The sequence below is a fragment of the Pocillopora damicornis genome, chromosome 3, assembly GCF_964200805.1.
Source record: "Pocillopora damicornis chromosome 3, jaPocDami1.2, whole genome shotgun sequence".
In the NCBI taxonomy this organism is placed as follows: domain Eukaryota; kingdom Metazoa; phylum Cnidaria; class Anthozoa; order Scleractinia; family Pocilloporidae; genus Pocillopora; species Pocillopora damicornis.
In genome coordinates, this window is record NC_142672.1 from 26516905 (window position 1) to 26527825 (window position 10921).

The 10921-nt window shown below is 39.2% G+C and overlaps 2 protein-coding genes across 2 annotated transcripts; both read left to right on the forward strand.

Moving 5' to 3' along the window:
* The first annotated feature begins 364 nt into the window (after positions 1-364).
* LOC113684312 (uncharacterized) lies at positions 365-3273 on the forward strand. The gene is made up of 6 exons (XM_027201658.2): positions 365-555; positions 724-764; positions 940-1026; positions 1274-1421; positions 1597-1647; positions 2622-3273. Exons 1-6 carry the CDS (start codon positions 516-518, stop codon positions 2804-2806), a joined length of 552 nt encoding a protein of 183 aa, XP_027057459.1. The 5' UTR covers positions 365-515; the 3' UTR covers positions 2807-3273.
* Positions 3274-5963: 2690 nt separating this feature from the next.
* On the forward strand, positions 5964-10731 carry LOC113684310 (uncharacterized). The gene is made up of 4 exons (XM_027201656.2): positions 5964-6813; positions 8142-8340; positions 9135-9527; positions 10128-10731. The coding sequence occupies exons 2-4, from the start codon at positions 8298-8300 to the stop codon at positions 10277-10279; spliced, it is 588 nt and encodes a 195-aa protein (XP_027057457.2). The 5' UTR covers positions 5964-6813; positions 8142-8297; the 3' UTR covers positions 10280-10731.
* The last annotated feature ends 190 nt before the right edge of the window (positions 10732-10921 follow it).

The following is a 10921-nucleotide window of genomic DNA, read 5'->3' on the forward strand; positions in this document are numbered from 1 at the left end:
TCAGGTTACCTAAAGGAGTTGAGCAGTAGTGGGGTTTAGGGAACGCTTCACTGATTATGTCTCGGCGGGGCTGTTGCGGTTTGTTTACTAAAGCGACAACATCTGAATTGTGAGTTCGTAATTATTTCATTTATGGCTTATTTCAATAAGTAATTATCGCAGAGAAATTTCAGCTCATTTTAATCCGTGCAAATATATATTTCTTGAAGACGTAACTAAAAGTAGCGCTTACTTTTAAGGACAATTATCGCGCGTTTGAAGAAAATTTGCGGTAATCTAGCCTGTCTATTTCGTCACGTGTTGTTATTGACCTGCTTCCGAATGTAAGTATCGGCCAATCAGAGCGCACTCTCGTCCGATGATTATTGTGACGTTTTCGGTGCGATCACAAGGGAGTCTGGGAAGTTTCTTGGATGTGTACTTCGAGTAGTCTGATCGGTGTAGAAATTGGAATTTCTTAGGGAGACTTTAAACGCTGCACAATCAGCTGGGTTTCACAAAATCGAAGTTTTTTTATGGTACAGTCAACGAAAATGACCTCTGGCACCATGAAAGGTAGAAATTTTTGGGATTTGTGGCTTCGTTTTAACGCATGCAGTACTGTTACGTTAGAAGGCACATCGAACGTTCGATTGTGACTCAAACGTTTGCTCAGCAAGCTTTGAAAACGCCTGGTATTTGAAATCTCTTATTTTTTCTATGGCTTCTTTTCTCTTTCAACAGTTTCAAGAAAGTTGCCTCCGCCAGAGCAAGACGGTAGAACAGTGAGTAGCGTTGTTTGGTTTCTTGAGTTCGAACGCTTCATTTTTACGTCGATCCATTGTTGTTCACTTCAAACAGAAGCGCGACTTCTCGTTGCTTGAATTTCAAAGCTCTCTGTTTCAATATTCCTGCAAAGATTTCTTGTCGATTGATCTAGTTTCAAATTTACATTTGTAGATTGTTCCGCAAACGAAGAAACGGAGAACGCTTGAAGATTTCAACACATTTTGTAGCCTAATCCTCGCATACGAAGGAAAGCAAGAGGTGAGATAGAATAGAGCTTATCATGCAATGTGCCTCTTACAAGTTTGGTCCATACATCCCGGTCATTCCTCTTTTAAACAACAAAAACTGCCTACTAGTAACGTCTTCGTCGAACCAAGCGCTTTTCAGCGTATTTTTCTTTGTGTTGGCCCACTAAAATTTTTGTCGGCTTCATGACACATACGTTGTTCAACGTGTTCTCTGAATAAATTTGTTGCTTAACTTCTTCATGTTGTTGTGTTTTCAGGACGTTCGTCAGCGCAATAGAAGTCCAAATTCGCTAGAGAGCGTGTCGTCGAGCACGGATTCGGCTTACAGTGAAACAGCTTCTTCACCGGCTAGTTCAAGTGGGGATGAAAGATTACTCGACGATGTTGATGAGGAATACAGCTCTGGTGGGTACAAGTACAGTTACTATGAAATTGCAACTCATTTATCGTCACTCAATTTCTCCTGAAAATGGAATTCTGGAAGTTTCTACTCTTAAGTGCGTTTTCTTTGATTTCTGGCTTTTTTTAACGAAGGCGTGCAGAGGTCGCCAAAATGATGTCTTTCTTTTATTATTCGCAGATGACGAGTCGTGGAACAAAATCACATGTTACTGCCAAAAACCTTTCGCAGGTAAGCACTGTTTTTGCTTTAATTCAGATACTTATCCCTGAGTAGTCGTTCCTTTTAGTCTTTTATTACTCCAGTGTAATACGTGACACAGACAGAACGGAACTTCATAACATTTGAAACCTCGTCGGTACAACAAACCATCGATTCATTTAGCTTACATGTTATTCATTCGCTGGTTTTCGTCATGCAAATACTACACGTACTCTTTAAATTCTGCCTGATGCATGTCTGAGCTTCTGGAAACGGTATTTCCTCTTTTTATCTTGCCAACGAAACAGTAATTACTGTGAAATCAGTTCGAGTAGCGAACGGTGGGAGGAAAATTATGTATGTTGAGCTAACAGAGACAGTTTTCTGAACCTGTATGTGAAATTCGGAGCATTCTTCGCTGAGATAAAGGCTAACTGAGTAATAAGTTTCAAATCATAGTAGTGTCCTTCGTTTTCTTCTTTACATGTGAATGTATATTCCTGTGATCGATAAGCGCGAGAGAGAATTATCTAGTCTGGCAATACGGTCTGTTAATGCCATTCACACCCAACCATAGACTACCCAACTTCTCTATACTTTTATTGATAGCGAACCAAATGTAGGTTTTCTGTTTATTTTCTTTCCGTCGTTACGATGAACGGTGAAATTTTTCCAAATCTTAACTAGTATCTTCGATGTTTTGTGTCACTCATCTTTCACCAGTCGCGTAACGTTTCTCAGTTTCATGGTCGAGTTTTCCACTTCAAGTCGATTCAAGAGCATTTCTGAGTAGAGTTTTCTTTAAAAGCATAGCTTTAAGTTACTCAAGTTTATTTTAAAATCTGTACCTTGCGGATTTTCGATGATGTCTATGAAAAGTGTTTTGTTGTATGGACTCTGTAAAAGCATCGTTTCATCGTTATGAATGTAAATTGTTGTTCATTTTTAAGCTGGTCATACATGAACGACAAATTGTTGACTTAATTCGTTTCGTTGCTTTTCAGGACGACCCATGATCGAATGTTCCGAGTGTCTAACGTGGATTCACTTGTCGTGTGCAAAGATACGAAAATCGAACGTTCCCGACGTGTTCATCTGCCAGAAATGTCGAGACGCCAAACACACGATGCGACGTTCGAATCGAGTGCGAACTCAGCCGAAGACGAAAGCAATTAACCTAAAATCATAGTCAGTGTTTCTTTGTAGAATACTTTGGCACACCAATCACTTCTATCTAGTTCTTAGCTAGTCATCGCTTTCATTATGAAAATTTGTAATTACTGAGGCACCGAATAATGGTGAAATGTGGATGAAGTGCGAGTGACAGGCATAGTGAATGAATACTGCTGTTCGATTGTTTGTCGTTAGAAGAGCGAAAAAGTTGGCTCGGGTGAGGTAGAGTTTCACGTGTAAATTTCTTAGCAATTTCAAACCAAACCCAGTTTTTCACGAAACCTTGTACAGGAGCGCTTAAAAGATGTCATATAAGAGTATATATTTTATGAAATACTACAACTACATGTACATTACATGCACGCGCGCGATCGATTGCTACCGAGACTGTTCGTATGATGTTTGTATGTCCTTCATTGGACTGCGTCGTTACGGTTTGTATAAAAGAATACTAACGAATAAAGAAATACTTTACGTTATAAATCCTTGCATGTTTCTTCTGATCAACCACGAACTGGTAAGGAAAGCTCCGTAGCAGGGTACGGTGCGGAAGACTTGCCTGAGGTGGGATAGGAGGGGCTAGATGTGAGAAAGTTTGGACGCAAATTTGTGTACCAGTAGGTGCGAAGATTTTCCTTTAGTTAGGAAATTGGTACTTGAGAAGAGCAAATTACAAGGAATTCAGAATTTTGAGCGTAAGCAAAACGTGAAGCTATTAACTCTCTGGCTCTCGGCTGAATGCTTTTTGTAGCCCAAAGGATTTATTCGTGACTTAATCTTGTCGATACACAATGCTACGAGTCGGTGGGGGTGGGGTAGAGTGGGTTTCGATTTGAATGGCGCAGCACAAAGTAAATTGCGTCATTTTTCCCTTTTCGTCAATACCTTCACTGTTGGTTTGCCTAGGAAGAAGGTTACTATCCTTTAGCGGTAATCGATATTCTGCAATTTTTTTAAGGTGACGTAACAAAAGTTGCTTCTCTCGGACGAGTGCCTTGATTAACATTGGGGCTAAGAGGCCTTTGTCGTAGTCTGGAATGGGAAACTGACTTCTAATATAGGTTTGAAACAGTGAATAGAAAATTCAATGAAATTATCTCAGTGGAAAGCTGAAAAAAGGGCATATCAGATCCCCAAGGGAAGACCGGGAAGTGACGTTCGCACCATTTACCGGCCGCGCGCTTGCGTTTTCATTTTCATCTGTGTTGGGATTTAGATTTAGCAAATAAAGATTTTTTTGACTTGCTTCGCAAATGGTTCAAGTCCAATAATCTTAGGATCTTTGCTTTCTATTTAGTTCGACAGACCCAATCCTGAAAATAGCTGCTCCCCACCTTCAGCTGAGCTGGCTGGCAAATTTCCAAGAGAATCCTGGCTGGGACGGCATTTTTCGCATGATATTTTCTGGGAATTTTTCAATTTAACTTGACATAGCTGACAAAATTATCATGATGTTTTGATGGCTGACAATCACTCACTGCTCTCCTTTTCCTGACACCGAGACAAGATATTAGATAGGCCGAAGGTCAAAAAAGGATAAACGTTTTTCAACCGTTGAAGTCAGTTTCTAATCAACACCAACTGATCTTTTCCGAGTGTGCGATGCAAAGATGCATGGACGAGACAATAAGGACAATCAAGGTGACTTGCTGATGCTCGTAATCTAAAGAAAATCTCTGATTTCTCGCGAAAAGTTACCCTTAGATTCTACTGGTTGGGACTTTGATTCTGGTCAAAGTCGCTGGATGAGGTAAAAAATACCTTCGGCTTGTACTGGCTGGCACTGAGGAGGGGTTAATTCTATCCCACGAAGATTAATTGTTTCCAAACACGACTTTTTAGAACTCATTTTGTTGTGCTATGGAGGAAATAAAACTTTTTTTAAAAAATGTTCGTTCCTCCCGATTTAACCAAACTCACAAACTTAAAATTTGTAGAGGGAACCAGCTTTGGTAGATTCGTGAGCAATAGAAATAGCCGCTGACTGATCTTTGGTAGGGAAAGATGCTATGCTGTGATGCAAAAAACGAAAAATGCGGAACGATTAAAACTGTATAACTTAACGCGTGTTCAGATCATAATGTAATGCGTGAGTTATTCTTCTATTCTGCGCCAGTAAGCGGCATACTGTGTAATTTCTCTTTAATTCTCATGCTGATAAAAACCAAAACGCAGTCTCTCTGAACTCATTTATAACAGTGAAATATGACGAGGGAGTCATTTTACAGGAAGTATTTTTGACTAGGACATGTGGAAGTCGGCCTTTATTACTCTTCTTCCAGCGCTCAGCACGCGCTTGCTCACATGGTCAGCTATCTTTGCTAGCGTTACTAAACAGCACGCACGTTTACCGGAAACGTGACAGAAGACAACGTTATATAATGCCGAAATCCAATGAGAAACAGATCAATACTGTCACGTATAGGTGTACTTGTTTCCCAGCAAGATGGAAATTGCAAGAAGGAAATTGCTTGAATAATACCTATGAACTTTTTGATCAACCACTGTAACAAAAACGATAAAATATGACTTTTCACAGGTTCTGAGTGAATGAGTTCTGGCTCGGAGCGTTTTTTTGTAAGATCGTCCCCTTTGAATCCAGATTTAACCGGATTAGTACAGATTAGTTCTTCAGAAGTGTCTTGCACACCTTTCAACCACACTGATATTACGTCGCTCAATGTACTGAGAGTGTAATTACAGCAGCCAATATCACAAGACGTGAAGGAGTAGGTTAGATTACGGATAAACCCTGGAGTGATAAAGTTATAGTTACATCTGATTAGTCGACAAGGTGGTCCGAGTTTTCAACGGACCAGGGAAGAGGCTGCAGTAACGCAAAGAAATGTCTCTACGGTTTTCTTTCGCCAATCCATTGCTTTAACTCGTAAGGTATACCTCATTTTTGTTGGGTTTTGGGAATAGGTCTCCTTGGCTGTTATTATCAGGTTCACGTAATCTGATAACCTGCAGACCAGATATCCCTTTAGACTGACCATTGGAGGAAATCTGTACTCATTACCCACTTATGTCATTAGTTTCGCCCCCAGTCTTCGAGTCACGTAATTGGCCAGGTACACTTTACACGCAATAAGGGTCTGGGTACGAGATCAAATATGACCAGGCAATACAAGAACGTTTCATAATTTAGCGAAAAACGACGATGATTGAATGTTTATACAATAAAATTACCCTATTGACAAGCAATGTTTTCGTTTCCAGAGATTCGTATTTTTTAAACTCGTATTTTTTCTTCTCGTGACAGAAGAAAAACAGCAACACAACCTCTTGTTAGAACTCCGCGAAGCGACCGATGATCTTCGCTTACAAAATATCATCAAATTGTTTAGTGGAAAGGTGGTGAGAAGGAAATCATATACAACTGGTAAAATTGTTTGATTTAGCTTCAAATACTCAGAAGTAAAATGGTGACAAATGTATGCCAGAGAGTAAAGAAAATTGAGGGGAGATCTTAGGCGTCGAAGAGATAAAGTGTGCGTAATTACTTTCAGGGTTGAGTGTCACGACAAAATCAGCAATTTTGTGCGCAGAAATCGCCGTGGTCTTAAAGATATCCACAAATCTCCAACGAAAACTATCAAATTCTCCAAGCTTGTAACTTTAGCGAAAGAATGCTTTACAGTGACTAGGTAGCTGCTTCCTTCAAATGATGATCTCATCCCCATAGTACCTGTTAGTTTCAATAAATTGTCATGCCCATTGAGCATGCATTGTGTTTCTTCATAACAACCTGTCAGTTGTCACTCCAGAACGGCTTTTGGCTAGGAAAATCCCTCGCTCCGTCAGGAAAGGGGCGGACAGTTCTTACCAATAAAGTCCTCGCTATGCTTTGCTTGTTAAAGTTGTTCAGTGACTTAAAGATTCCTGTTAGGCTCCTTTGATTCAAAGTGAGGGGTAAAGCTCTTCCAAGGAACCTAAACACAAACCACACCTCGACGTTTGTAACCAGCACAACGTTTATGTCGTGGGTTACAACATTCGAACACAACGGTGGAGTGCAAGGTAAGAACAAAATCAAGCGTTAAATATACTTTAGAAATTATCAGAGGCTGAGCTTTTTAAGTTGCATTTTGCATTAGTTGGGACTTGCAATTCAGTAAATGTCTGGGCATTTTTCACTGTGGACCAAACAGGGTAAATGCGACGAGATTTGATATCAAACTGGTTTTAATTCAGTTTGCAATGAAACAACATTATTTTAACTGAATGAATCTCAACTGCATCAGCTGAGACAAAGAATAGTTTTATTTGCTCTTTTGAGACACACCTGTAAAATTTGATTGATTTTTAAGATATATCGGTGAACATGACCCATCACTGCTGGAACTAAAAGAAAAGTGGCTGAGAGCAATTGTAGTAAAATCGATCAATAAGTCGCGTTCTTTTAAATAAAAGTTTAGCAAATATTAACGCACAAAGAAATTATTTTTATAAAACATTATTTGGGTGTCGCTCCCAAATATCGGTTACTGGAAGTACGAGAGGTTTAAATCTTCGTTTTTCTCGTACCATTTTCCTTTAGTCTTTTACAATTTTTTTTTTAGCTGCAGCTTTTGAAAAAAGATAGGAACCCCTCCTCACCCCTCTTCTATAATATTTTGGGGGTAAATCTACTAAGTTAGGGCTGAAGAAAAAAACACGAAACTGATGCCTGGTATGTGTAACAGGTTACGACTTTTAATAACGGTACAGGCAGCAGGTCTCCGGCACGCGATTGTATGAAGAACACAATCCTTCTTCAGGTTTTTTCGCGTGTTATCCAAATTTTTCTTTTGCGTCTGTAACCACGACAGTTTATATTTTTAGGGGCTTTCATTCAATCTGTGTCCGTTGGTAATATTTGCCTCATTCCATGTTCAGACAGTTTTGAAAATATTTGACCTGTTTATTGACATACTGATATCCATCTAATGACTCGACCAGTCAATATTTGCCGCTCGGGGAGGGGGGGGGAAGGGAGGGTTCGAAGAATAATTGTCGAGTGACGATAAAATTTACCTGATCCTCTTAACCCTTAACTCCCAGATAAAATTCTCCTTCCTGTCAACCATACAATTATTATAATGTTACTTCAGAGAATTTAGTATCGAATCAACTAATTATCCCCAAATTGATATTTTTCTTTGTTCTCATCACTTATCTGGTTGATATTGTATTGATACTTTAAGGAGAAATTATGTCTTGATCACTTATGGGAGTTGAAGGGTTAAGGAAGGTCTTAATGGGGTTAACTAACTGACAATCAACTTAAAATGTTGTCAGTGTCTTCAGTAAAAAGGCACTGAATTTTCTGGTAAAACTTTATCTCCTACTGTTTCATTTTCCATCAGAAGGCTACTTTGGCCCTGGTATGGGGTCATGTTCTGATTAGTCTCGCCTCGATCTTGATTTCTGAAGCGGTAATCACGGGTGGAGGAATTCTGGGATGCAAGCCATGCGCAATAGATGACTGCAAAAACGAAACAAACTGTCCTCTTGGTTTCGTTATGGATGTCTGTAATTGTTGTACCAAATGTCTTCGGGTTAACGGTAGGTTTTGTCTCAAATTATGGTATGACACTCTGGAGAATTTGTTTTCAATTGGAATTCCAAACACAAGCAATTCTATGACCGAATGTTAATTGACTGTAGCAAATTAAACATCAATGGAGCTATTCCTTCAGACGTTTTTGCGGCGATTTTGATTATCTATAAAAAAAAATTGAGAGGAAAATTGCCGGATTCATTTAAGTCTGCGAAAAATTATTCCTTTATCTCTCTGTTAGTGGAGATAAGCGAAAAAGTAATGTGCGAATTATGGTTTTTGCGTTCAGCTGTTTACCAGGTAATCGCACTCTACGCGTCTGCGTATCACTTTTCGTGTGCCTGCATTTCCACTCCTCTCAACTAGCTGAAGGCCTGGAATAGACTATATATATATATATATATATATACCATATATATTGCCGTAGTTAAATCTTGCTTTTAAAAGCTGTGTGTTAGGAAAGCAAACGAGTCCTGTCAAATTTTTTTCTCTGGTGAAAAACCTCAGATTATAAAAAACCTGTAACCAGCCGGGGTGTTCACTGAAAACTCGTCTGATCCACACTAAGGTTCAGTGTTACAAAAACTGTACGTTGTCATGGTAATTAAATGTGGATTAACCCTTATCGTGCCTCAAAACAAATTTTGATCAGCTGGCTTTTCCTACTTTTTGGTGATAGATTGTATCATTCAATGAACTGTTTTGGACTTCAGTGACAAACTTCACACGTTCGCCTTTTAAAAAATGGTTAAATGAATGTTTGAGATCTTTTCACAGCTCATTTGTTTGTGTTTTGCAGGTCAGACTTGTGGTGGCAAGGGTTATGTCGTCGGCCGCTGTGCAAAGGGATTAAAATGCAATTTAGCTAGTGCTTCTTATCAGCATCCTGTAGGAATTTGCATCTCACTTATCAAACCCACTTCTCAACCAGCTCAAAAACTCTTAATAGACAGGCCTATTAAAGGCGGGGAAAATTTTCCTCGACAAGACATTCCAGGTAGTAATCACCGAAAAGAGGGGAACGATTTACCAGGTGATGATGCGAAATATTACGTTCACCCAAACGGAATGTGGAGTATACACACTGTTAAAATTCAAGATGATATTGCAGCGAGTAAAGTGGAACCCACTGCGATGAATTCAACAGGGAACAAAACACATGATCAGGCACTGCACAAGAAATCCACCAAAGGTATAATCATGTTCATGAGTGTAAATCGTTATTAGGTTCAGGTTGCTGGCCTTTTAAGGTTGGAACTTTCAAAATTACATTGGCTAATGATGTGAAAGAAAATCAAAGAGAGAATTTCCCTTTAAAGACAGTGACACACGCCAAACTAAAACGGCTGCTCTACCCCAAACAAGAAAAATAGCAAAAACAGACAAGAGGCCCCACTTCAGCCCCGCCTCCTTTTTTGTGCTCTCGAGTGTGACAAATTAAGAATCAAAAAGGAAAGGAAAAAAGGAAAATGAAAACAAATGAGGAAAAAAAACAAACATACAGAAGATTATAAAGGACGGAGATTACGGCGACAGCTGCGAAACTACCACGGTCTTTTTTCCTTTCACTCACTTTTTTTTCACTTCACCGCTCTTAGCTAATAATTCATCAACAAATGAGCTAGCAATTTTCTCCCTTTAATAACCACTTCTTTAAATTCTCTATAACTTAGTGAGTAAGTAATACTGTATTCATCAGGTACAAAAAATGTCATTCAGCTTCTTTATGGTCAAAATGTCTTATTACGGTGAGAATGATGTAGTGACTTAGTTTGTTGTTTACATTTTTCAGCTTCGGTACAAGATTCGATTCCAGATGTTACTCCAGCGGTGATTTTCGTGGCTGCAAGTGGAGCCATATTTTTATGTCTAATTGGTCTGCTATTTCTCCCCATTGCGCGAAAAAGAGGAAACGCGCAAACCTCGCAAACAAATTTACAATGAAAAGGAATGCTGAATTTTAGCAATTTTGTAGCCTAAGCAAGTCATTCAAATGTTTTTAACAACAAGATGCACGTGATAGTCGCAAGGGCAATAGCAAAAAGCCCTTCAGAAACATCTACTTATCTGAATTTCGCCTTCAAGCTTAGGCGACTAGTGAAAGGACCTCATCCCTGCCGATCTAGTTCTGTTTAAAACAGTCTTAATATTTCAATATAAATTTGTCACGTGATGAGTCCTATGTTATCCGGTCCGAAGTTACGTTCAAGGTTTCAAAAAAGAAACCAAAAATAATCCTATGTGCTCCGAAAACGTCCATAATTTTAGTAAGTCCCAAAGCGCTAGTTTTCAGTTCTTCATTCGTTTGATTGAGTGAATTTCCTGAACCCTATTTGTATGTAGAATTGAAGCGTCAAGCCTTGATAATGAATAAATACAGAAGTCACGTGAAGAAACAGTCTCTTTTTATTCCGCTTTAAAGTGTATTGGAGACGGTGCTCTTAAAATCTCTGATCTCCTCGATAGAGGGCCAGCTGACTGAGGACCTGAGACCTACTTGGCTGCGGGTAATTGGAACAGTATCGATTGCAGAAATGCATAAGATTATGAAGGAGGGAAAAATCGTGTCACTTGTAGTATTATGGG